General features: G+C 43.5%; 1 protein-coding gene across 1 annotated transcript in view; it reads left to right on the top strand.

Annotated features, from left to right (window-relative positions):
• The window catches only part of MAD1L1 (MAD1 mitotic arrest deficient-like 1 (yeast)), a gene marked incomplete at its 5' end in the record, with an annotated part of 322,697 nt that overhangs the window by 150,755 nt on the left and 146,453 nt on the right, over nucleotides 1-25,489 (top strand). Inside the window, 2 exons of the mRNA XM_009866589.1 lie at nucleotides 7,881-7,969; nucleotides 16,400-16,490. Coding sequence (XP_009864891.1) covers nucleotides 7,881-7,969; nucleotides 16,400-16,490 — 180 coding nt within the window. The remainder of the gene's footprint in view (nucleotides 1-7,880; nucleotides 7,970-16,399; nucleotides 16,491-25,489) is intronic.

Below are 25,489 nucleotides of genomic sequence, written 5' to 3'. Positions count from 1 at the left end.
CGTCCATCGTGCTGAAATGTCCAGTAGTGCTTATTTCCAAACTGTCACACCTTGTACCCATCCCAGAGTACCAGAAAGAAATAAATACTGCATAAAGTGGGGAAAAAAGCTCAAGAAGACTAAACTGCCAAAACCATCCTGAGTGGGTACCCCCGTGCTGACTGGTGTTGTACCTTACTTGCTGCTGACACAGAGTCTGTGCTGATGACCAGAGCAGTTGCTCTCAGCCATGCTGTAGCATCAGCAGAGCATCTTGTCCTTCAAAGAGAAGGACAGGCTCGCTCCAGAGCCACTGAAGGGTTTTGTATGTACCTCGTGTGAAAAAGGGCCCGAAGTGTTACACTGAGTGGGTCAGCAGGAGCGCTCAGGCTGTTCAGAGTTGCAGGGTTTTGTGCACCCTTCTGCACCTCCAATTGAGATACCAAGTCTTGGTCCTCAGTGTGACAGTATCAGCACTGTCACATTATCCCCTTTTCAAGTAACAGCCCTATTTGCTTGTAGATTAAAAAGCAAGAGGGAAAAGAAATATTTTCCTAATTTTTTTCCTCTTGAAGTATTCCAAACAGGTGTATTTGCAATGGATCACCTGAATACGAGTTAAGCACTTCCAGTTAGACATCATTGCTAACCAACGATGATCTGCTGTTGCATGGAGCACCCATGGGTGCAGGGCTCTGCAGCTCTGCTGGGGCAAGGTGCGGAAATGAACAACGAGGGAGACAAAAGCAGGAGCAGGAGGCTGAGTCCTGGGGCAATGGTGTGTTGTAGGTGTTTGGGGAAGAGCTCATTGGATGGGCTGTGCGGGAGGAGGCTGAGGGTTCGGAGGGTGTGAGGTGGTGATGCTTCTTTTTTTGCACGGTTGCAGCTGGGCTTGCAGATCAGGCTCGTGGCTGATGCTGCCCATACAGGATTTTGGGACCCCTGTGGTATTTGCCTTAGTTTGTGGAACAGAAACTGTTTCCTGTAACACCCTATACCATTGTGAATATGTACAGAAACCTTAGGATGACTAGTTTAAATAGTGTCTGAGGGTTTGTCCTCTTCAGCTGCTGGCAGCAGAGCTGTGTTCCATTGCAGCAGGGCTGGATTTGGCTCGCTGAGCTTGTCTGGAGTTTCACCAAGCTGCGCTGGTGCAGCACAATGTGGAGGGGAGGTGTTTGAAGACAAGCTGTGGTCTGCTGGCAGATTGGGAATCAGAGGGGAGAGAGGTGAAAGCTCATTAGGGCTCCCTTGGGGTAGATGAATTAGTTAATGACTATGCTGTGCTTTGAAAATGCAAATGCTGTGTCAGAGCTACGTCTGATTATAATAATCAGTCTTCCTTTTGAGAGGGTGCTGGAGGTGGGGAGGGGTGAGCAGGATGAGTCTGGGGCTGAATTTTTAGAATGCGGATCTGAGTTTCTTCGCTGTCGTTAAGGAAACCTGATGTTGCCCAAGAGGTCGGCAGAGCTGGGAGAGGCAAAAGGTGAATTTGGGAGGAATCATCCTTGCAAGCACCAGTGGCTCCTTGACAGGCTGAAGTTAATTTTGTGATTTTGTTCCTTATGATCGTCCTGCCTGGAAAGGGAGGGGTTGGTGTCTGCTCCTGTGTGTGAGCTACCCCTGCTAATAGGAAAGATAGAATCTGCCACATAAGCAGGATCCTCCAGGGATGGGAGAGAGAGGAGGGTGGCTGCGGCAGACGTCCAGCAGTGACAGCTCCTTATCCCCTGGCGCTTTATTCGTTTGTAGCGAGCGTTCCTAGTAATTACGCCTCTTAATTTAGGAGAGCGAGTGGGAGAAAGGAATATAAATTTGTGTATTAACTTTAGAGATTGGAAATAGGGCAAGCGAACCTTCTCTCTGGGAGATTATATTTGGAAATGAAATAGAATGACATTTGGTATAAACTTGAAAAATTGCTCTCTTTTTACTGCAACAGGAGGAGAAAAGCCACAATCCAGGCTATATTGGAGAGAAGCAGAAGTCAGCATATGTCCATTTCCCAGTTTGTGTGTAGCTACAGTAATATATATGCATGAGTACGTTTTTAGGAATCTGTTTGCTGGGAGGTTGCTTCTAGCCCTGTCTTCTCAGTGATAAAAGAACATCAAGTTTATTACGGACTGGGTAACCCATAGAGACTGGAAATTCTGATCCAGCTAGCCTTTGTCTTTAAAGAGAAAAAAAAATATTTTCTTGCTTCAGCCAAGTGGGAAATAGGTAGTTCTAAACCACTTTTTATTGAGCATCTGATTTTCTTTGGCTTTATTGCTTTTGTTTCACAATAGGCATCAAGAATTAGTTTTCCCAAGAAAATGTCCCAACTAATCCTGGGGCTGCTTAGCCTGGTTCTAACTGACGGGTAACATTTTGGTTTGCAAGTATTCTGTTTCTTTGAAGAAGAGTGCAGTTCCCTCAGAAATCTCAGGAGGCTTCCTTCTCCCATCTTCTCTGCAGATGTTTTAGGGAGCAGCCAGACAGAACGGCAGGGGCTGGGCTGTGGGAGAGGTGATAGTGCAAGGTGAGGTGCTGGGCGAGAGCCCAGCAGAATGATCTGTGGAAGCGCTCAGCATGGTGCCTGCCCACCTTCTAGTATTGCTGGACGCCCAAATTAAACTCACTATGCTTGATTTCCGTCCTGACGCCGGGTTTATAAGCTTGTAGGCGATAGGAGGTCACCAAGCTTGCCGTGCTGCTCTGTAGGAAGAGACAAATAAGATCCTTAGTCACTGCAACAGCCTTTGGAGAGAAGCACAAATAGCGTCACTGGAATAACTGGCATATCAAGCTCCTGGGGAACAGTCGTTTGCCTGTTTTCAAACCTTAGCATATGGGTCATGCTCGGGGTCCCATTTCTCTGTTCTTGTCTATTTTAGCGTACGCACTTCCTTTCCAAGTCTGCTTGGTTTTCATACATTTAAATATTTATGTATTTAAATAGCTTCTTGAATTGTGTTGAGACTCGTAGTCAAACACAACCTCTCAATTCACCTTTCCATGCTGGCTCCTTGCAATTCAGTTCCTATTTATCTCTGCCTTTTAAAATCAGCTCTTTTGCTGAGGAAGGCCTTTCAAAGGATGTTGCATCAGCCCATTGTTAACTAAACCTTTAGACATTTATAATGGATTCAGCATTTCCTGCTTTTTTACAGTTCCAAGAATGCTGAATGACGTGCAGACACACTTCATCAGGATAAGATTGCTGTATCAGCCCCTCACTAAAATGCACTCATTATTCAAATAATAACTGTATGTCTCCAGCATGTGTTCTGTGAAATACGTGTACATGATGTGGGCGAATAAATTGGGCCCTTTTTCTTCAACATGCACATTCTAACTTTAGCAGTGAGTTGAAGTACTTTAGATTTTGAGTCGTTTACTACCCAAAATGAGGCACCTGAATGGAAATTTGTTCCTTATTTCAGGCAGCGCGTTAAAATTTGCAGAAGTTTGTAAATGTGGCTTTCAAGGGGGACTGATCTGATTTAGAAGCTTAAGTCCTGCGATGAGCCTTGTTTTGAGGGCGGGGTGCGGACAGCGGCGCTCAGCGGGGTGGATTTTTCGGGAAGGCTCATTTTCACGAATGCTGAAGGCCACTGGAATCAAGTGGGAGGAACAGCAGGTCCGTGGCATTGCAAAGGCTCCGAGTACTTGTTTTGGAGGGGACAAATATGGGTCAGAAATGACAAGTGCCAAAAAACGGATCAAGAAAATCAGCTCTCAAAAGTTTTGTTTCTTCTAGCTGTCACAAGATGAATTTATAGCGTTCTGTTTCTCCTGTCATCTCATGTATCTTTAAATAATTCGTACAGAAGAAGGAACCAGCGAGGAACATATTTCTTACACTGCTGTGGGCGTTTGCCATGTCTTTAACACTTGGGGGAGAACCACCATCTTGAAACCCTGTCCAGGCAGGTTTAAAAGTAAGGCTGGAAGAAGAAGAATGTTTCATTTAAGTAAACACTGAATGAAAATCTATCCATGCTCCTTCTTCTCTTTCTCCATTTTGTAAATAATGATGACAGTATGTATTTTGGAAAAAGTATTTTTATTTCGTCTTTTGGGATTCTTGCATATTTGTGAAAGTGAGTGTTCTAAAATTATTCTATATATGGGATGTGTCCTGGCCATTTTCTTTTGAGGGCAATAAAGCTGGAGTGAAATTCATGAAGTGAAAGAGAGTAGAAAAGGTTCAGGATTAAGGGGACCATTTTAGGTTTGAGAGCAGGAGGCTACAGTACATGCCGAGAAGAGAACATCAGATAGTCAAAATATTAAATACCTGTTTATGTTTTATTCACAAGTCATGGGCTCTGCCATTACTCATAATTCTGCTTTTTAATGTCATAAAAACCTTGGATAGCTTTTTTAAAAACTAGAATGTTAGCTTGGTTTCTTCTGGAGTTGTGGATATGTTCTGTGCAGCGGGGTCCGATCGTGGGTGGTGTTAACCCTGAAGCTCCCACAGAAGCTGTAGGTACTTAGGTCCCTTCTCAGGATAAGAGGTGCAGTGCTGTATTTCAGGACAATGTTCTCTCTCTGCTATCAGCGCTGGTTAGAAGAACGAGATCAACATAAAAGAGAATTAAAGGATCCGAGCCTGACCTCCGTCGCTTGGTGCTGAATGGGGGGAACACGCAATGAGCTGTAATTCGAGCAGCCCTTTTCCCCTCTCTGCTGGGTAATGGCTTCTACTAGCTTAATGTATTCAAAGTAATAAAAGTTTAACTCAGCCAGTTATATAAAATTATTGATAAAAATTGCAAGAGATTAGGCAGGAATATTGAGTTAGCGCAAAAAGCAGAAGTGAGTCATTTCATGTTTATCACCTGGTCCCCAGAGCTGTCCTGAGAGGCTGTGCCAAAGGGGATGATCTCGCTCACCTCCTCACCTCTTACACTTGCACACAGTGCTGAAAATTACGTAGAATATGGGTTTCTATTTCTTTTATTACTGCCTTCCTGTTGCTTATTTTCCTCATTCAGTCCCGCTTCTTTTCCTTCTTTTTTCTTGGCTGCATCACGCACTGCAGCGAAGGTCGGGCTGGAGGAGCAGGTGGTGACAAGGTCTCACACAGGGTTACACTGGAACGAGTGGGCCAGGTCTGACCAGAGGCTGGGGATATCGTGGTCTACTTGGATTGCCTAGTGGGCAAAACTGCGCCTCTGAGGAAAGTTTTATCAACAGATTCCTTTTGCTCTTTTTTGCTCTTCGTTCGTGTTTCATGAAGACCTATTTGTTTGCACTGTGCTGCCTTTGGAAAAGCAGAATTGGATCCCAACAATAAACCAGTCCATCTTAACTAACTTTCTTTTGGCCTGGAAAAGATATAAATAACATTTTTAATATCTTTTGTGAGACTGGCAGGCAGGGATGTTTTCCTCCTGAAACCCTAACGATTAAAGGAAACAAGCAGCATATTTTGAATGAATTATTTATTACCTTAATTGTTTTACTTTCTTTTTTCTCATAAACGATTAGTGAGATTTTAAAGACAATAATTGCCTGTGGCACAAAGTTATGCCTTGGCCTGAACTTGAAACGCTTTGATAGTTTTAATCTTAGTTCTGGGAAACAAGTCTGTGTCAACATTTAACTGCTTCATCTGTACAGATATCACTGTGTCTTCCTCTTCTTTCTCACCTCAGGCACATCAGATTTTCAGTCCAGGTAGATTTGGTGCTTGAAACCTGGGAGGACACAAAAATGACATAAAATGCCCTCACAGTCGCCGTGCCCTTGCCTCCTCGTTCTCCTTCAACGGCTTGTTCTTAGAAACCCAGCAGAATCTCATCACGCCGCTACTGAGCGTCCCTGGTGCCGATTTGTCACCGCTGTGTATCAGGCGAGACCTGCGCTGATGTTTTCCGCGGCAGCATTCACTTGAGTGTGTGTGCATCCGCTCTCCCGTCTCTTTTTCCCATTACACACTCAATTTTTCCCTCTCTGTGCAGCCAGCACGAGAGACCCCAGATCACAACAAGAGATTACTCGCCCACCCCCTCCATCCCCCCGCCCTTCTCCCCCGAGAAGGCAGCCGTGATTTATCTGGTCGCGTCGGTGAGCAGGTGGCAGCTGGACTCAAGGCTGAGCCCGCTTAGCCTGTGATAAATAACACATTTACCAGCCCTTCCATCTTCAAATGCTGTCCACATGCAGCCCAGAACTCTTAATAGCAAACACATCCGGGCTTCAGCAGACGCGGGAAATGGGAGGTATAATGAGTGTTTTCCAGCTAAAAGTATGTTGGAACTGAAGCCTGCTCCTCGTCCCGGTACCTCTTATTCACATTCCTGGAATTATCTGGTGTGCTTGCTTTATCCCCAGCCATCTGTGATGGGCTGAGCTGGGAGAGATAAGCTCAGTAATCAGAAAATTGAGGGAAGCATTTCTGGCTGTGATAATCTTATCAGGCAGCTAATATACATTAACATTTGTACAGCCTGATGATGCAGGTGGGCCGTTGCTTATTTTCTCTTCCTGGATGCCTTTTGACAGGCAGAAGGAGAATGCAAGCCTTTGGGGTGCCAGGAAGAAATTTGGCTAAAACTTCTTTTCTACCCTCTCTCTTCCACTCTGTCTCAGTGGAATCAGAAAGGGGAAGGAGAATAATCCAGACATCCTTTTTCTGCCCTTTCCTGCTAACAGTGCTCCCGTGCTCTGTCTGTCTCTGGGCATGGAAGGGCAAAGAGGCAGCACGTCAAAATTCCAATTCTGACTGAGCAATATGACTGCACATGTCAATGTGCTTCTCTTCCTTGGAAAATTTGGGCCAGCCAGCTTGCTGTTCTCCCATAAAGTCTGCCATTACAGTAGGATTTTATTCTTCAAGTCTAATCGGTGCTGTTCAAGGGAATAGTGTATTAATGCATTATTTCCCTGATGCTGAGCACTGAGCTCTCTGTGGTCATAAGTTTTGCATCTGTAATTAGAGCTGGATTTCTTACTGGTTTCTTCCTGAGTGAAAAATATTGTTTCTGTCAATTGATTTATTAGGGAAATTAGTCGCTAGGTGCTAAAAAACAGATGACAAAAGGAAATTCAAAATCTGAAGAGTGAGTGTGAAGGAGGTCTAGGCTGGAAGATGGTGCTGCAACAGAAGTTTGAGTATCCTCTAGGTAGTTTGTCTCTGCTTACGCTTCCTAATAATTCATTTTCTGAGAGGTTTAGAAGCAAGTAACACGTGTAGTTTATCAATCTGTGCGTTCTCTGGATAGCAGAATTAGGGATACAGGTTCCCATAAGTCGGGAAGCCTGGGAATGGTAGAGTCTGGGCAAGAAGTTTTCATGTCTGTAGAGTTTCAAAGTACTTTCTCATTGGTTCTTCATCAAACAAAGCCAGAGGCAGAAGGTGTTCTTAATAGTTTATTTGTTCCATCAGCCTTACCTGAGCAACTTGAGCTGGAAGTATATATCAGAAAGTGCTGGAAATATTTGGATTCCATGTATGTGTCTCAGAGTTGTCCTGGACAAGACAGCATAATCCTGTTTTTCATTTTTTGGGGGGAGGAATTGAAGCTAAATGATGTTGAACGGTCAATACCAAATCTTGGGTACCAGTGACCTCCTAATACCACACAGATAATTCTCTGCATCCAATTATCCATGGGGGACGTGTTGGGGAAATATCTGGAAGACAAGCAGAAGCTTTGCTTAGAAATAATCAGTTTTCTGTGCCTCACCTACTTTGGAGAAAATGTTGAAGGCAAAAGGGCTTACAGAGGGAAGCAGGGTTAACTGAGGTTTTGTTATTCAACACATGAAGAGTTGTTCTTCACATCCGTATGCTGAGAAAGGTCTGGTCTGTGCAGAACATCATGATTTTCTCCTATTCCCTTTGCTGTTCATGTGTGTCCCTTATTAGTACTGGAGGAATTAATGTCTTTTCTCATCTGCAGCTGGAGGTGGAGATGAAGGTCCTGAAGTCCCAAGAGTGCACAGCTGAGCAAAGTGCCATCATCACCAAGGAGGAGGTTGACATGCTCAGGTAGGCAAAGCAAGGAGAAGGCTGAGATGATTCTGTTTGCAGTGGAACTGGTGCGGAGGGAAATGCCCAGGGTGTTTTCACTGCCGGCTCTGGTTATTGCCACCTTGTCACAGAGCACCAGGCACAGGACCTCACAATGCTACAACGCCTGACGAAGTACAAGCGTATAGGCTGCCTGCTATTCAGGGAACAGCATGGGAGCATCAACCAGAACATATTTTCCTCGTGTTTCTGAAGTAGGATGTTATTTTCCCAAGCATGTTTTTTACTTTCCCAACAGCTTTTACGGACATGAAATCCATGAAGCATTAACAGAAGGCCTCAGCCCCTGATCTTTCCTGCATTTAGATACTTTATAAGGGTTTCTATCTTTTGGGAGGCTGCAGGCTCTTTTCTTTTACTGTTTGGGGTCTCTTGCTTTCAGTTAATTCACAAGACTGGCTCCTGCATCGCTATTCCCCCTGTTGACTTTTTTTCCCGAGGAAACAGCATTGCTCTTTGTTTCTTATTTTGACCAAATCTCGACTGTAAATACAGGAACTGTTGGCATGTGTGTGAAGAGGTTTAGAAACCAGCTTTTGTAATACTGATGTGCATGTAGCACTGGAGATAAAAGAGGGATGTTCCCCTTGTGCATTGCTACAGATGGCAGAGGGATACCTGTTGTGATTCGGTGAAAGAGAAGTTACAAAACAGTGTTTCAGCAGAGGATACATGAGCATTTACAAAAGCTACAGTGAAGCTAGACAACCTTTCCTTGTATCTATTAAAGCATTTACAGCTTCCTTTCCAGAACAGGTTACACAATAAACACTGAGCAAAAAAGTTCATCTGTTTCTGAATGTTTAATAATGTTCCTTTTATTTAAGCTGAGAAAATCAGATTGCAACAGGCTGAGTTTTTTATTCTTGGCTGATGTAAGACTTTGATTGGGGTTTCGCTTCTTAATTTTTCTATATTTTCAGCTCCATCACTATAAAGTGTTACTGCCTCATAGGACTGAAAGCAAGATTTTGCAGCAAGCAGAATCTTGCAGGAAGCAAAAATTACTAGCCTGTGCATTATGGCTTCGCTCTTTTGCTTTGCCTCTGGAGCATTTTTTTCGGCTTTGAAAGCTCCGTTCCATAGCAGAGGGGAGGTGTTTGAAAGTAACATGTTCAGCTAAGCTATTCCAGTACGTTCTAGGGCTGTACACCTAATCATAGGGACTCACTCCTGTAGTTCCCTCAAGGCAGTGTAATAGTTCTCAAGACTCAAGGCATACATCCCCCTTTTTTATTCTATCATAGATTTGAGTCTGGTAAGGGCTTCCCTTTTTCAAGGGGATAAACCTGTCCCCATCTACTTTTGCATATTGTGGATGTTTCTTTGACCTGAGCTCATTCAGGTTTTTCAGGTTTTTGCTTTGCTAAGGAGTGCTAGACCCTCTGAAACCTGATGTTTTTACTGCTGCAGAACTATCCAGCATCTCCTCAGCAACATTAAACCCATCACTCCTGATGAATAATGTGCCACCGTATCAGTAAAGCCAGCATCCTGCTTGCTGTCTTCTGGGAGCTGGGGGGTATTCGGAGTTGTTTCTACAGTACCTCCTCAGTCCCTCCTTTGGTTGGTATGGGCTGCAGCACCCTTTCGTATAGGAGATGCTCAGTCTCTTTATTTTCACCTCCAAGACTCATTATTTGGGTTTATCTTCACTGAACAGCATTTTCCATCTATTAACTGAGCGGCTTCAGGGACAGTGTGTTTAGGGGGAAAGAGCTGGATGGCTTCATAGTCCAGGACTTCATATTGTGGAAGGCTCTTGGCAGTGGGGGTAGAGATGTCTGGCTTTGCCCTGAATTAAAATTATTTCCTGGGCAGGGACAAGTGGAGCTTGCAAGTATCTGCTTGTTAGGGGATTGTGGTGGTTGGTTCTGCTCAAAGGCAGTCCTATACTCCCCTAGATAATGTTTTTCTATCTTTGTTTTTAAAGGATTGCTTTGACTACTAATCTCATCTCTGTCCTCCTTTCATGAAATTGTGTCAAACCTTTCACACAAAGCGCGATGGAAATTGTTCTGGTTTGAGTCTATTCCCAGCAAAGCTGTTGATGGTGCAGAGCTACTCCCCAGTGCTGAGCCATACACCGAAAGCTGGTGCAGCAAAGAGGCTGAGCTTCTGCAGTTGCTCCGTGGTGATATTTTGTCTTTTCTTCTCCTCCCTATTTCAGTACCCCATACTCCTGAGGGTGTGGATGCACAGTCCCAGGATCTAATTCCAGGCTGTTTTTTCTGTTGCTTTTACTGAACCACTTTTTGTTGTTATGGCTGATGTAAATACTTGTCCCAGGCCCTGATGCTTGTCAGTTAGCTGCAGAGGTGTTCCAGAAACCATGGCTTTGGGTGGTTTTAGGCACCCTTTCACTGCTCAGCTTCTGCTGGAGCTCTCTTTGCTGGAGAACCGGTAAGCTAGTCCCTACTCCTTTTTCCTTACTGTTGTCTACTGTTGCTGCTTCAGGTGTCTTCTCAGATTCTCAATCACTCCTTTCAGCACTGCAGAATCGATTCCATAAAGATTTTTTTCTTATGCTTCTAGACTAAAGCAGTCAAAGGATATGGTTGGGCCTTATTTTGTGTTTTCTGGCATTTTCTGTGCATTGGACAAGAAACTGGGCCCAATTATTCTCAGAGGAGTGCAAGGTAAATCACTATATTCCCCCAGGCTTTTGGAGCTCAGGAATAATGTGCTGTGGTCCACGCCAGAACACTCCTTGTACTTGGCTGAATGCGTCCTCTCTGTACAGCAGAAGTGAATTGAGTTGTGGTTAAAGAACAGAAGGAGTTTGGAGGAGAACAGAGATTAGTATGGGAAGGGGTTAGGTCTGCTGTGCTCATCTTCCTTCTGTGTGTTTGTGACCCTCAGTGCGACCCGTTTACTCAATTTTAGGTATCTACTAAGGAGGAGTGAGCAACTCGAGCTCCACTGTTACTCCTTCCTTCTATAGACCATTGCCAGAAATTAATTCTGGCAGAAAACAGGAGGAAGAATGCAAACTTTCAAACTGGCAAGTGAGGAAAGAAATACCACAGCTCATGAGGGGTTTATTTCCGTTCCTGTAGTTTATTGTGGTCTTTGAAATCCCATTAACCTACACTATGACGTGTCTGCTCTTCTGGACCGAGCCCAGCCCAGTTAGCTGCTGTCATGAAGGAATGTGAAAAATAGAGGAAAATCAGCAGAAGCCGGCGAGGGGAGTCTGCAGAGCAGGAGTGGACTGTGAGCCTCCAGGCATTTCCATATATACCCCATGGTTAGGAGCTAACTTCTGAAAACAAAAGCAGGAGAGACATAAAGGAGAAGAAAAAAAAAATCCATATTAATCCTTTGAGTAGGTATTCACCTCCTGTGAGTGAATGAGAGATTTTAAAAATACATCTTTTGTCTCATTTTTCCTTAGTATGGAAAGTAAATTTTCAGTGAGGAACTTGAAAGACTTTATCAGTTTTTCCTCCTTCTCTTGAGAACAAAGTGCTCTTTCCTCAGACCTTTTATAACTTTAAATGTGAAACTCTCTCCCAGCATCATCATTTCTGAAGAGACAATAAAAGCCGGTGCTAATGCTGTCATTTCTCACACTTCTTGCTGCTCCCTCTGAAATAATATTTGTTTATATGCTGGAGAACTTATGAAAAGAAAAAGTGGTCAAACTGTGGAGTTCATGCACTGTGGGGTACAGCAAAGCAGGGTGCCTTTAGGCATTAGCACCTTTTAGAGGGAAGGTGATAACTGTGCAGAAACTAGTATTTCAGGACCTATAAGTAATATATTTTAAAAGAACTTCACTAAAGACTTAAGTGCCAACAGCTGAAAGACCTTTTCAGCTGGAACAAATCTGAACTTTTTCTTTCTGCTGTCAAACTGCAACCCCAGTAAATCCTAAATGTTTTCTCTGGATTTAGTGACTGGGTAGAGTTACAGTAATTCAAAAGAAATTCATGTCCTTGCCAATGCCTATTAGTCACACTTGCTGGAATTCTGTCTGGTCTGTTCCTAACACCATCTCAATGCCATCTGGATCCCTTAATAGCGTCTTCCCAACACATACATTTTCTGCTCCATTCAATAGTTTCCTGTTCAGCATTAGCTTTTCCACATGGCCATGTCTTCCTCGCAGATGGGGCCTCTGTGAGACACGTCCTCACCGGCGATACCCACACTGCTCTACGGGCAATCACGTAACACATCTGAGAACACTGAAAATGAATAAGAGAAAGAAAAAGGGGGTGATGGTGGGGAGTCATCACTGGTTAACTCTGCTGAAAAGCTCTGGACTGAGACACTTTTGGAAACGCCTAGATGCTCTTGAAAATCAAACGGATTCCCTCTTTCGTCCTTTCTAAAATAGGAGCAGCCTGGCCTTTCTCTCCAGCAGCCGTTGCTCACCATCTCAGCACTTTGTAGACAGACTGAACGCACACGGTGGGTTGTCTCCTGATTCTCACAAGTGTCGTTTCAGGAGACCTGAGGCTGTAGGTTGCTTTTTTTAAAATCTTGTTCCCTCTTCTAATTTGGGACAGTGAAGCATGCAGTGGAGGCCATATAAAGCTCAATATTTGAAAGTGGGAAAATCCACAAGTCTGAGCAAAAGCCAATGAATCTGTATTCTTGCACTAAATTCAATCTTGTGAAAGGCTGTGGGTGTAGCTCGAATTTACCTTGTGCCTATGGTATGCTTCGATTCTAGGTTAAGCTATCTGCATCTGATGCAGGAAAATGCATCATAAATGTAAAGAGATCTTTACCAGAGTTTAAGTATTTTTCAAAACCCTGCAGGGAGGAGAAGTTGGTAAATTTTCCATAAACTAATCAAAATTATTTTTTTCCTGTATCACAAAACTCGAGAATGGTGTTGATATTTCAGAAATTGACTGGTGCTTCTCCCTTCCTGATCCCACAAGGCTGCTTTTAAAATGGGCAACGGCATTTATTTCGGGCCAAACATTAAGTTGATAGATGGCCATGCTGTACCCAGATGTTTCTCTACTCTGCTTTTTGTGGTTCTCATGTGAGTTTATCTTACATTGTTCTTCCTGCCTGAAAGTAACTCCCATACATAACAAGTTGAGGCATGCAAACTGGTGATAAAATAGAGTCACATATCTTGTGCAGGTGTCCCTGGACAGACGAGGCTAAGGCTGCCTTGGTGGAGGCCAGTGCCTCCAAAAGCAGTACACAGTTGGCCTTGTACCTGAATTTTGGTAAATGAAAAAATTCAAGTGCCAAGCAAGTAAATATTTTTCAATATTTATTTGACTGCCGTATCTTAACCACCAGCTGCAAATGCTTTGCTGTGTTTATATATAGATAGGATTTCCCTTGCTTCTCTCTCTTTGCCATTGGGAAGAGATCCCCAGGGCTGGAAAGCAAAGCTGGAATAGCGCAAACTGTTTGCTAATGGTTCTTAATGCTTTCCCACTGGAGATCCAGGACACTTAACAGCGTTAAAAATAGGTTAGAAGAGGGATAAGTAGTGAAAGCACTAGTCAGTCCTGAAATCCTCTCAGATACAAAGAGGTTGCAGCGATGTTGCTGGTCCAGAGAAAGCAGCGAGTTGGGTCTCTGAAGGAGAGGGAGAGCCGAGGCAGCAGGGAGGGAAAGCGCCAGGAAAGGAGGATGCCCCAAAAAGTGGGGTACTGGGAAGGAGCTGGATGATCCCAAGGCGGATCGTGGGGGAGAGGCTGCAAATGTTGGCCATGCTCCCGGATGCTCTCGGGCACGATACTGGTCCCGAAACAGGGGGTCTGGGGGGTGTCTGCTGCCTGACCACGAGCGCTCCGGCTGTGAATCCCCACTCTCCCTTCAGTGAGGCACAAAGGGCACAAACAAATCGTTAAATCTTAAAATGGCAGGTGAAATAGCTGTTGAGGGTTGAGGCTGGGCCCTAATTGGTTCTGTCTAGCTCAAGCCAGGACAATAGCACAAAAATGTAATGACTTAAACCTCCCCTTGTTACAGCTCGCCTGTGTCTCGCGTCTGCGACGTGTTTTCTGGCGACTGCTATGAAAGGGCATTGAACAGGCCTGAGCTGAAACCTCCACATGCAGAGACGTTCTGCAGGCAGATAATGGCAGCATCACAGCTTACTTGAGAGGCTAGATAGGGAGAAATTTGTTCGAAATTAAAATTCAATGTGTCAAGTGTGGAGAAAGTACGGATCGGAGTCCTGTGTCTGGCTCTGACCTTTCCATAGCTGCTGTGCTGTTGTTCCTCAGAGAAACGCAGTGGTCTTCTCGTGGCCTGTTCTGCAATCCATTTAGAAACATGCTGTTAAAAGCATTAATTCCATTCTGAATTTCCATTTTTTCCGACCTTTTCAGCCTCCTGCCTCTTCAGCGTCATCCATGGCCGCTTGCTTTGTGTCTCTTCTGGAAATTATTTATGATGTTTTTTAATGGCCTGGACAGTGGTAGAAGCTGTTCCTTGGCATTTTAGAAGCTTCCAAGAATGAAAAAGTATGAGACTTTATGATATCTGAAAATTACCAGCAGGGGTCGGGCTTACAAATAATTTCAGCAATCGAAGCTGCATATTTATAAAGGAGACATTTCTGTGCTGGAGGTGTCGTAGGTCAGCCAGCTTCTATGGAAAAGTTTGTAACTTTTGCCCAGTGAATAGGTGAGGCGACAACTTCGTTGCTTGAAATTTCAGTTGCATAATTTTGAGGATGTTGACAGATGGGTATGTTGCTTATTGTCATGGTGCAAGGATTTTCAGCTTAATTTAGATCGTTTGAAAGTGAGTATTATCAAGCAAGGTAATTATTTTTTAAAAAATATTCTGGAAAAGGATCCTGAGAAAATTGAATGCAAAGACCGGTGTTAATATGCATTAGTTGCACAGTTAATCCCAGGAAGTTAACATGTGAAAGGTGAGGTTCTTGAGGCAGCATTAAGGGTTTTGTTCTCTGTACTTAAATGCAAGCGAAAATGTTATATCAAATGTTTTATAATAATGCCTTCTGCCTAACAGGTTTGATAGAGTTCTCTGAAGGATTCAACGCTTTGAGCCTAAGCACACAAAGAAACTTTGCTCTGATGGAATAAGAAAGAAAGTTCTTTGTTGGATTAATAAGAATATAAAACTCACAGTGGGCTGGCTGCCCCAGAGTACTGCCTGCAGGGATGGCCGGTGGCAAATGACCACGCGAATAGGGCAAAACTACCGATTACTTTGCCAGAAGGCTCGCTGGGTTTTTTGTGCCTTGTCTCCAGGATTTCCTGAGCCAGAGATAATATAACGTCTTTCTGCTTTGTAGAGGTTGATGCGTTTTTCTTCCATTCATTTACCTATGTAATGCAAAATTACAAGATGGAAAATCAAAGAGTAAATGTTGTTTTCGCAATACAAAAGGCTTTCCATTAGGTCCTAGAATGGTTTTTATTTGGGACTTGTTGTCCAACACGAAGAGGAGTTTGTGGGTAGTGAGGTGACAGAATTTGAGAAAATAGGAAATTATTCAGCTTATCAGGCTGTTCAGAGTTTTCTAAGAATCTTGTGGTGCTTCTTGAGATGCAAAATGAAGTTATACGTCAATAATTGCAAAACCTGTCCACATTAGAGAAAATGCCTTTACTTTTACTTGCACAATAGTGGGCTCCAAATGAGCTGTTAAATGCGTCTTACATTACCCTGAGCAATTTTGTAAAAACATCAGGTAAGTGCACCGTAGTTAAAAAGACGAACAGAATACTAGGAAATATTAGAAAAGAAGTTGAGAACAAAACAGAAAGCCTCATCCTACCATGAATGCACGAGAGTGCTGTTTGTAGTTGTAGCTTTTCTCATAGCAAAAAGTCTATGTAAAACTTGAGGAAGAGCGAGGAAGGGCAATAAAGATGAGCAGAAATGTGGAAAACGTTTGATGAAGAAAAACTAAATTGAGATTCTTCAGGAAATAACACAAGAGGCCTGTAAAGTGGTGTGCAGAGGGGAGTATGGTACAGTTATTCACAGCTACTCGTAGCAGAACTACCAGGCGCTCAGTGTAATAGTCACATGTGAAGTATAAAACAAAATGAACTAATTTTTCATGCAGCACGTAATTAAACAGTGGACCTTGCTGCCAGCGAATGTTGTGAAGGCCAAAATTATAAATCAGATCAAAAAGAGGTTTGATGCGCTCATGGAGATTTGAGTTATCGGTGTTAATAAACAGGATGGTCTAGAGTCAGTGTGTCGTTCAGGAAGTATCTATGTTGAATTTGACTTGTAGAAATTGTATTGTCATCTTATCTTTTAGTCATATGATTTAACTGCATTAATAATGTTGTTTTCTGGTACCGAATAGAGGGATGATCTGATACTGCTTGTGATTTCCTGTTTTACTTCATCATTTGTGGTGGGTCTCTGCAGGGACACGATGTCTATTAACTTTCCTGTCTTCTCCAGGCTGAAAATTGAGGAGCTGGAAGCTGAACGCAGCAAGCTGGAAGAGGAGAACAGATCTCTGGAAATGAAACTGGAGAAGCTAACTCTGCAGGTAGGAACTGTGGAGGTCCAGAGCAGCTGGAGAGCCTGATGTGGTCCGTTTGCCATAGCTGTTGTAACAGATGTGCCCAAATACTCACAGCATGCGACTTCACTTCCCTCAATCTGGGCAAGGCGTTTTTTCGGAAGCCTGTGCAAACTGCACCAACACACCTGTATCTCCGGTTGTGTTGTTGGAGCGTTTCGATGTCAGGTGCAATCGCGCAGATGCAGTTGTCTTTTTCAGTGCCTTTGCCTAGAACCTCATTCTTCTTGGAGCCTTAAAAACTGTTCCATATTAAGTAGCTCCACTGCCATAAGTTGTCAGTCTCCAAATTCTTTTGTGCTAATGCAGGAGTGTGGACAGGGCTTAACAGCACGGAGCTGATGTGAAAATTTGAGCTCCATTTGTACTGAAGGCTCCACTGGTGCTGTCAGTGTTGGAGACAGAGACCACCAGTCTGTTGCCGCATGAGGCAGTAGTTTTCCAAGCCAGGCAGCATCAGTGCTGTTGCGAGGGTGATGTGATGCCTTCTCCAGACCACAGAGATGGAAAGCAGAAGGTGTGGAGTCAGAAGGACGAAAGGGCGTGTTTAATTTTGCTGTGCTACTGTGGGTGGTCTACCTTTCCGTGAAGTAGCGCTGTCCTGTACGGCAGAAGGTCTTCAGCTTTTCACTCTGGATAGATCCATGAGGTCACCCTCCTTGAAGGAGGGCAGGGGCACCTGGGGCAGGTGAGTGGACTATCTCTTCAGCTTGTTCTCCTTCTGGGAACAATCTGGCTGTGTGGAGGAGGGGCATGGGAGTGATTCAAGCTTTTGTAGTGTTTGCTGTGAAAGATGCTGAAGCAAACAAGAATTGGAGCCTGTTTAATCAAAGCCCACCCTGCTGTGAACAGTGTTATCTCTCCCTTCTCCCTGATACATTGAACAATTTGGTATTGTGGTATTTCATTCTCTTAATTTTTGTTTCTTTCTCTCCTTTTTTTTCTTCCCATTTTTGTATAAATTGCTTCACGGTAGAAAACGTGAAGTTTTGAAATTACCCAGATTTCAGACAGACCGTTGATTTTGTCTTGACACCTATAAGAGGCAAATCAGATATTTATTTATTTTTTGTTACCAATTCCTAGAGACAGGGGAAGTGACAGCTTCGATAAAGCATGGAGCTAAGAGCTGCTGAGCATCTTTGCTGAGCCATGTCTAGTGTGAAACCTGTCACCCGGCTCTCCTTTAATTGGGTTTCAGTCATCAGAAGGAGGTGAGAGCTTTGGGCTGGTGTTTGGATGCTTAAGTCTCCAACAAACTCTACAGCAGCTTTGGTTTCAGAGCAGATTACACTCAGGTCACATTCAGTCTGCCAGCGTTGTCGTACAGTGACTTATGGCTTTCCAAGAAGGCCTGACCAGAGGAATTCCTGGTTTTCTTTGTTGTGTTCTGAAGTTTGCTCATACTGCTCTTGAGATCCCAAATCACCAAGCTTTATAAATTGCACATTCAGAGAGGAAGGTCTCAAAGTCTTCAGCGTAGTCTTACTAATTGTCTGCCTTCTGGTCCTCAGTAGAGGAGATCAGCAGCAGCTGCTCTTTGGATGGCTGAGCTTTTGCAGTAGGGCAGAGTAGTGTGGTGATAGGAGCAAGAAGGGACCTTCACACTGGGCTTAAAGGTACTGTACAGTAACAGCTGTACTGTTCACCGAAAAGGCTCTGAAAGCTCATCACAGGATCCCCGTGACCCGTCTCGTTAGTGGTACTTCCCATTTGAATGCAGAATCGTGGAGGTCAGGGCTCTGTGGAGGGAGTGGAGGAGAGCAGGAACAACCTGCAGATAGAGCAGAGTGAAGATTGTGTGGGAAGGGATGAGATCACATGTGGATGTGGAAAAAGAGAAGGAAAGCGGTCATCTGGCTTAGCAGGTCTAGGAAAGTGAAATCTGCCAGTCCCCCAACAGGATTGTTAGTGAGTTGAATTAAGGTAATCATGCCCTTGCATCTGCCTTGCCAAGGCTGAGGACATGGCTCTAATTCTTTATTTAACAGGAGGTAGGTCCCCCCTTCTTTAGCTTCTCACTTTATTTCTATCTTAGAGGGTTGGATGCCAAAAGCACCCAGTAGAGATTAGAGAGGAAAGCATAAATATAGGATTATGTAAGCTGAATGCTAAAATGTCAGTATCGATCAGTATGTGCCCACCAGAATGATCAAGATTTTGGAACTCCTCAGAGGAGAAAATGTCAGCCTTCCCATTTTTATTCACCTTGAGGATCAAATATCTCGACAGGCAAAGCTTAGAATGACTTTTTTTATAAACACATTGGAAGAAGCTTCCTTAGAGTAGGAACCCACTAAGTTAAGGATAAGCTTAGAAATTCACCTCTTCTATCAGTTCTGAGCAAATACACTGAAAATATTATTATGCACTCAGATAAGGTTGCTTAAATGCGGCTAGCTTGACACGTTATTTATTCCCATCTCTGAAGAAAATTACTGGGAAGTGATGGGTTAAAATCATATCTCTTTATCACAAGGGGGAAAAAAAGACCAGACAAATTTTATATGCAAAAATCACAGGGAAATTTTACTGAAAAGATGATTGAAATTGCAAACATGGGAAAAGTCTGGTATCAAATACAGATTTAAGAAAGTAGGTAGTATTAAACAAGATAGGATGAGGGCCATTTTGGACCATTTTTTATCTGCAATTCCTTCTTTTAAAATAAAGCTTTCGACTTTCTGGAATTGTATCTACTAAGTGAAAGATACGTAGAGGGAGTTTATTAAAGTTGTGAATTTGGAAGAAGCAAGATGTAGCATTAAGGCTTTGACTGCTTTGCGCTGGACTGAGGTCTATTGAGTTCACAAAGCTGTGTGCGGAGAATGAAATCTGGGGAGATACGGCTGGTGTTTGATAATTAAAAATGTCAATGTTTGACTGTATTGACTTGTGGAAGGGAGTAAAGTTTCAAAAAATGTTTACCTCCTCTCACATTCTTCTGTATCTGAGTATTGGCACATAAATTTTGCCCGTTTCAGCTTTGGCTGCCGCTCACAATAGCCCTCTTGGTGAACTACGGGATCCTCATGGACTGGCCGGAGGGCACATGAGCACGGGGAAAGGCACTTTTGTGTCGGGTGTGTGATTCAGGCTCCCGGAGTTCAATATTAGCAAATAAAGAAACTGAGCTACTGATAGCTAACTGCAGCAGTGTGTATAACATCTGACATCTCTTCGTATCCTGTGCTTGAGTGGGGACAGCTCGAATTATGGCTGAAGGCGCTTTCCACCTCCGCACACCCCGTCTTCCAAAACCCCTTGGCTCTTGACACCTAGCTGCAGGCTGCATTGATTTTCCTTCACTTGTATAAAGACTTTAGCATGGATATTACTCACTGGTCAGGTCTTTACTGCTAATAAAAACCTCAAATTACAGAAACGCAAGGAATGTTGGATAACTACACCGTGCTGAGGGTGCCTCCCTATCTCCAAGGACATTATCTTAAGAAAAATATTTGACCTGTTTGAAATTTGAGAGATTCAAATCATATATGAAAAGAGTGGGCTTAACCAGACAATTTTATCTCCTGTCCCCTACCCTTCTTTCTTTTGATGAAGCAAAGAAGGTTTCCATGAAAGCAAACATTCTGTTACTGCTCGGCCTCTGTTGGGCAGACGTGCTGAGACTTCCGTGACAGGTTTGGTTTGTTCAGTTGTCTCAAACGATCGGCACTATCTTCCCAAGCTGCTGGTGGAAAAGTGCAACTTGATGCTGGGCACAGAAGAGACTGATCAAATCAGTGCTTTTTTGGATAAAGTGGGAGGAAAGGCTTGTGAGGAGTGTTCAATTAGCATTTCTTACTGCGAGGAGCCTTGTGTTTATAGGCAACCAAACGGATGTGAAGTGTTCCTTATGCAAATACTACTCTCCTGCTTTTCCTGCTCTCCTCTACTCTTTGAGCTGAAGGAGAAGAGATTCTTCAAGTTTGGCTGCTTCAAGGAAGATTGATTAAAATCAGCTGCAGTTTGACTTAATTGGATCCATATGCTTGGAGAGGGAGGCAGGACTAGTTAGAGGTCCTCGTAATTAGTTCACAGCTGGTTGATGAGAAAAATTAAACTCCAGTTAGAATTCAGATAGGTGGATTTGCATGGGTAACAGGCAGGGAGGTGTTTTTTACTGAGATGTATTTGGTCTTGAAAATCACCCCTAGTCCCGTAGTCAAGCTATCAGCCCTTTGAGCATGTGCATGTGTATTTATGAGGCTAAATGGAAGGAGCCTTTGTTTTCTTGCTTCTTTCTGAGTAAAAGGAACCGTGCGTGGATGCTGGCAGCCAAGGCAGTCTGAATGGGGTCGCAGAAGACTGGGAGAGGATCTCGGGGACGAGCTGAAACCTTGCGAGGATAGTTGGGCTGCGTGAAAGGTTCATGGTTTGGCACTTCGAATGTGATGTCCCTGGTCGCACTATTAACTAGTTGTGTTTAGCGTTTCTGCTGATCACTTATATGACAGCAACACTCAACAATGCAATATGATTCATACATATTGAAATAAAAGGGTTTTATCCATTATCTCAAAATGCTCGGAAAGAGCTGACTAGCCGTGTCACACAAGGGACAGCCTTTGTAAGACATTCCCCAGTCAGAAGCTGGTAGTTATGCTAAATTTTGCTGTCAGAATAGAAGGGACTGAATTCCCTGTTACAGTGTCCATGAGGGAACTGCCTGAGAAAAATATACTCCAAAAAGTATTTTGGGTATCTTCTCATGCTGACATGAGTTTATTAGCGTTCTGAGGTGTTCATTAATGCATGTGCAGTAGTGCATTTCTAAACATCTAACTTTGCTGTTGTTGGGCATTATAAATTTTAAGATTTTAATCTGATTAAATTAAATCTTAGTTTCTTCCAGGCTTGAAATTGATTATTTTTGCAGAAATTAAATTGTAAACCACTTCTCTGCTTCAGTGGTAGCTGTGTTGTAGCTGTAATGATTTGAAGATAAGCAAGTTCCGCAAGCAGAAATATTACTGCTTTTTTAGTAAGAGCAGCTGACATGATTGGTAAAGTTAGATACAAATAATGTATCTGAAAATTTGTCCTGTATCTCAACTTTAGGTCATTTTAATTGTCCTGCCTAAGCCAGCACAGACTGGGAGCTGTACCCCAAGCTAAGATTCCTCTGTGGGGTGGACAGAGAATGTTTCTCCTCTTTAAGCATTAATGACTCATTTTATAGTCAGGACTTTTGCGGCCAGGCAGGAACTAGCTTGGAGTTGAGAGCCAAAGGCAAAGTTGAGGTTATTTAACAGTCTAACTGTTCATTATGTGACCAGTGAAGAATGATGAATGAATCATTTACACTGTTATAAAACTTAAAGGGACACTGTCAACCTTTCAAAGTTCCCTAATTGACCTCCTATGAATCTTCTTCCTGGATTATCTCCATTCTTTCCCTTCCCCAAGCTTCTCGTCCTTTTTCCTTCATCTGTGTGCACTGTGGTTCCCATTACCCTCTGTAGCACAGCTGGCCCTTGTTGAAAACCTCAGGTGGTCAACTGTTCAGCCCCCTGTTTCTTAAAAAATGGGTTCATGCAAACCACTTGGCATCTCTTCAGTCAGGTAGAGCTTTTGCAAGGTGCAGGAACAAATTTTTGTGTGCTTCAGAGGGATTTAATTATGAGATAGAAGAGCTGAGAGCATACAGCAGGAGACCCAAGAAAAAGAAGATGAGCTCAGCAGAGAAGTGCAGGTCCAGGTCTGCAGAAGGTCCTGTCGTATTGTGCTACCCCACTCGTCCAGTACACTGAGATTCATGGGAGCGTGTGGGAGTGGATGGGGCACAGAGCTCTTGGGGATCCTGTGCACAGACTCCTGGGTTTTGTCAGCAATAAGCTCATCTTTTAAGTGGGCAAAGATTATTGTCACAGGCTGCTCCAACTCTTCACTGAGGTAAGGAAAGACCACCCTGGGGGTGCCTCCACAATTTTGCTCAAAATACCAGTGAAAAAAAACATGGGATAAACGTCTGTTTTGCCTTGGTTAAATTTCTATCATTCCTATTAATTATTGACCCAAACAGCTCAAGTGTAGCACAGTCATTTCAGTTGGAGATGGGCATTCCTAACTCTTGGCCTCCTTGCAAAGGTATTTTCAGGTGTTTGCAGCTACCTTTACACTTCCAGGAGTCTCCCCATGACCTGAATGCCTCTACCGCTCACTGACATCATTTCTAAACCTAGACATCATGGGTGACCAGTTCTCAGAGGTACGTGGTGCTTGCCTAGAACATTGGAGAACACGCATGCAGCAAGGTGGCTGTGATTGCCGTGGGGACTGTGTGAGCCTGGTCCCGTGGGTGATGCAAGCACTGGAGATGGTGTGGCGCTGGCAGTAAGATGCCAGGGTTAGAGAAGCACCGTGGAGTCACCAAGCATGTGCTTTGGTGGCTGGCTGGCATGAGCAAAACCTGGTGTTGTTACACTTTCACTTAGTGCTTAAGCTGGTTAGATTAAATTAGGGTCAAACTGCCTTGCTGTGTAGGTGTCTTGAGTGTTCACACTCAGCTGCCAAGGGCGTATGCTGAAGTGCTGCCCAAATGAATGCGAGGCAAAGGAACTTCTCCTGTAATGCACCTATAGATTGTGCTAAAAGGATTATGTGTATTGTTTGGGAGAAAACATCATGTGTCTTGTGCCGTGGGGATTACTTAGTGAAGGAAGTCCTAGAACTGGTGTAAAGTGGAAGGGGTGTAGCACCTGCAGTGCTCCAAGCCTTGAGGACTACGCGACACTGAGTTAGCTGGGACTATGCAAATGTTTGTACCTGTTAAGTCTGAATACATCACATTTATTAGAATTAACAGGAATTAGAAGCGTTTTATGAGAGCAGAGAGGAGGAGTATAAACATGTCATCAAGCTGTAGATTTGTCATTAGGCTGTTCAAGGAGAAGCTGTTTCTTGGCCTCAGTGGCCCTGATAAATGTGATGTGCAGAGTGGATGTCGAATAAAACAAGGACATGCACAGTACAGACTTGCTAATGTTTGTTAACATAAGGGACCAGGAGTGCACAGATCCACATTTGTGCAGGGAAATTTTACCAACGTGCCCTTTAAAAAAAATTTAAGGGAATTTGCACATTGAATATTAAACACCTGAAGCTCTATAAATTTTACTGCCAGAGCTAACGCCGTATTGTTTGTTTCATGGAGCACCTTTCTCGAAGTTCTGCAGAAACTGATTAACGTTTGCATAATACATTTAACACAAAAATCCATAATAAATTCATTAATGTACTTCTGCCGCTATCCCTGAAAATATCAGCAGTTGTGTGGCCTCACACAGCTCATTAGATGAGCAGGAGGGGAGGAAGGGTGAGCGCTGAATTTCCTGAACAGCTCTGGGACAGGGAAAGGTCAGTGCACTAAGTGTCAGTACCTGAGTAGCAGCACAGAGAGCTCAGGGCGAGTAAGGAGAGAGCTGGGGCAAGGGAAGTGTCCTGCTGGAAAAGGCCGCTGTGCTGGTTCACATGAAGCACAAAAACTTTAAGAGCTGACATTCGTGCTAGAGCAGAAAAATTGATGATGAACGCAAAATGCGGATGAAGATTCTGCTACACTGAGGACGAGGTAAAAAGAGCAAGGATGTAAGAAAATTAGTGAGTTCAGCTACAACTACACATTCAGACATAGCATTGTGTTTATAAAATGTCCCACCCGACAACTTACAGTGCTAGGCAAGGAAGCAGTAGTAGTAAGTAGCAACTACAGGAGGCTGCTGTGCAAGAAGAGCATTGCACTAATTCCCCAGAATCATCCTGCAGGTGAAAGCCAAAGCTGAGGAGACAGACATAACCATTTAAAAAAGAGACTTTACTTTTAAGCTCCTCTAATCTTATTTATCACACAGCAAAGAAAAAGCAAAGTTTCAGGAAACGATAAGAGTGACTGTCCCTTTATAGTTCTCTGGTTTTTCTCTGTAGTCATTTGATGGCACGAATTAGTTTTCAATTGTTCTTTCTTCATTTTCTCTTATTCTGCTGCTGCTTTGAATTCTGCTGCGATGTCACAGAAACAAAACAAAAATGTCGTTTAGACCCGTACAGGATAAAAAATGCCTGGCAAGGTTTGTTTACTGAAGCCTTTTGCTTTTTCTCAGATTTCTGTGAATACCACATCCGTGAGTTAGAGCTCTCTTCATGTTAGGCTTTTAGCTTTTCATTACTCATTATCATTTCAGCCTTTGTTTGACAACCCAATTATTTTTGAATTTTTGATTAAAAGTAATAGGTCACAGTTTCATCCTGTCCTTGTCTTTGCTGCTTCTCCTGTTGTGGTGTGGCTTTTTGCCACTGATCTTTGTAAAGTTATAGTTTTCAGTAATACTCTCCAACAGTTTTACTCTTCTAATAAGAAAACTGGTTATGGTGCAGGATTTTTCCTCTTCTACTTGGTATGCAGAAAGCTCAATGCTGTCTCTAAGAGACATAAGACCAGGTTGTGTTACCCAGATTATGGAAAAGAAATGAAGTCAGAGGTTAGCCAGTTTTGTGTTTGTGTGTATGCGTGATGAAGAGAAGAGGAAAATCTGCCTGTTTCATGTCACACTGAAGAGCGCATAGCAGCCGTAATGATGGTAAAATATGTGTGAGAAAACGGAGAGAAGCTCTGAGCTGAGCCATCGGTGGAGATGACAGTGTGCATCAGGGAAACACATTTTCTGTATGTGGCCTCTGTCAGGGGGATTCAAGTGTGTGAGATGTTGCTGCATTATCTTACGTATCCCAGAACCTTCCCTGTGATCAGAGCAACCTACCTCCGATTTGATGCCTGGAGGCAGAGATCTACATAAAAAAAGTAGGTTTCCCCTAAAGAATTTTATCAAGTAGTAGAAGGGAAACTTAATGTGCCTCTGTCACTCGTACACATGGCATCAAGCAATTCAATCTCAGTCCAGTCCTGCTAGAGATTGGAGCTTGTGATGTGCCTGGGGAGACCTGGGGTGTAAGTAGGGAGCAGT

This window comes from Apaloderma vittatum, unplaced genomic scaffold (genome assembly GCF_000703405.1).
Source record: "Apaloderma vittatum isolate BGI_N311 unplaced genomic scaffold, ASM70340v1 scaffold4913, whole genome shotgun sequence".
In the NCBI taxonomy this organism is placed as follows: Eukaryota; Metazoa; Chordata; class Aves; order Trogoniformes; family Trogonidae; genus Apaloderma; species Apaloderma vittatum.
Note: the sequence above shows the minus strand (reverse complement) of the source record. Positions and strands in the feature narration are given on the sequence as shown.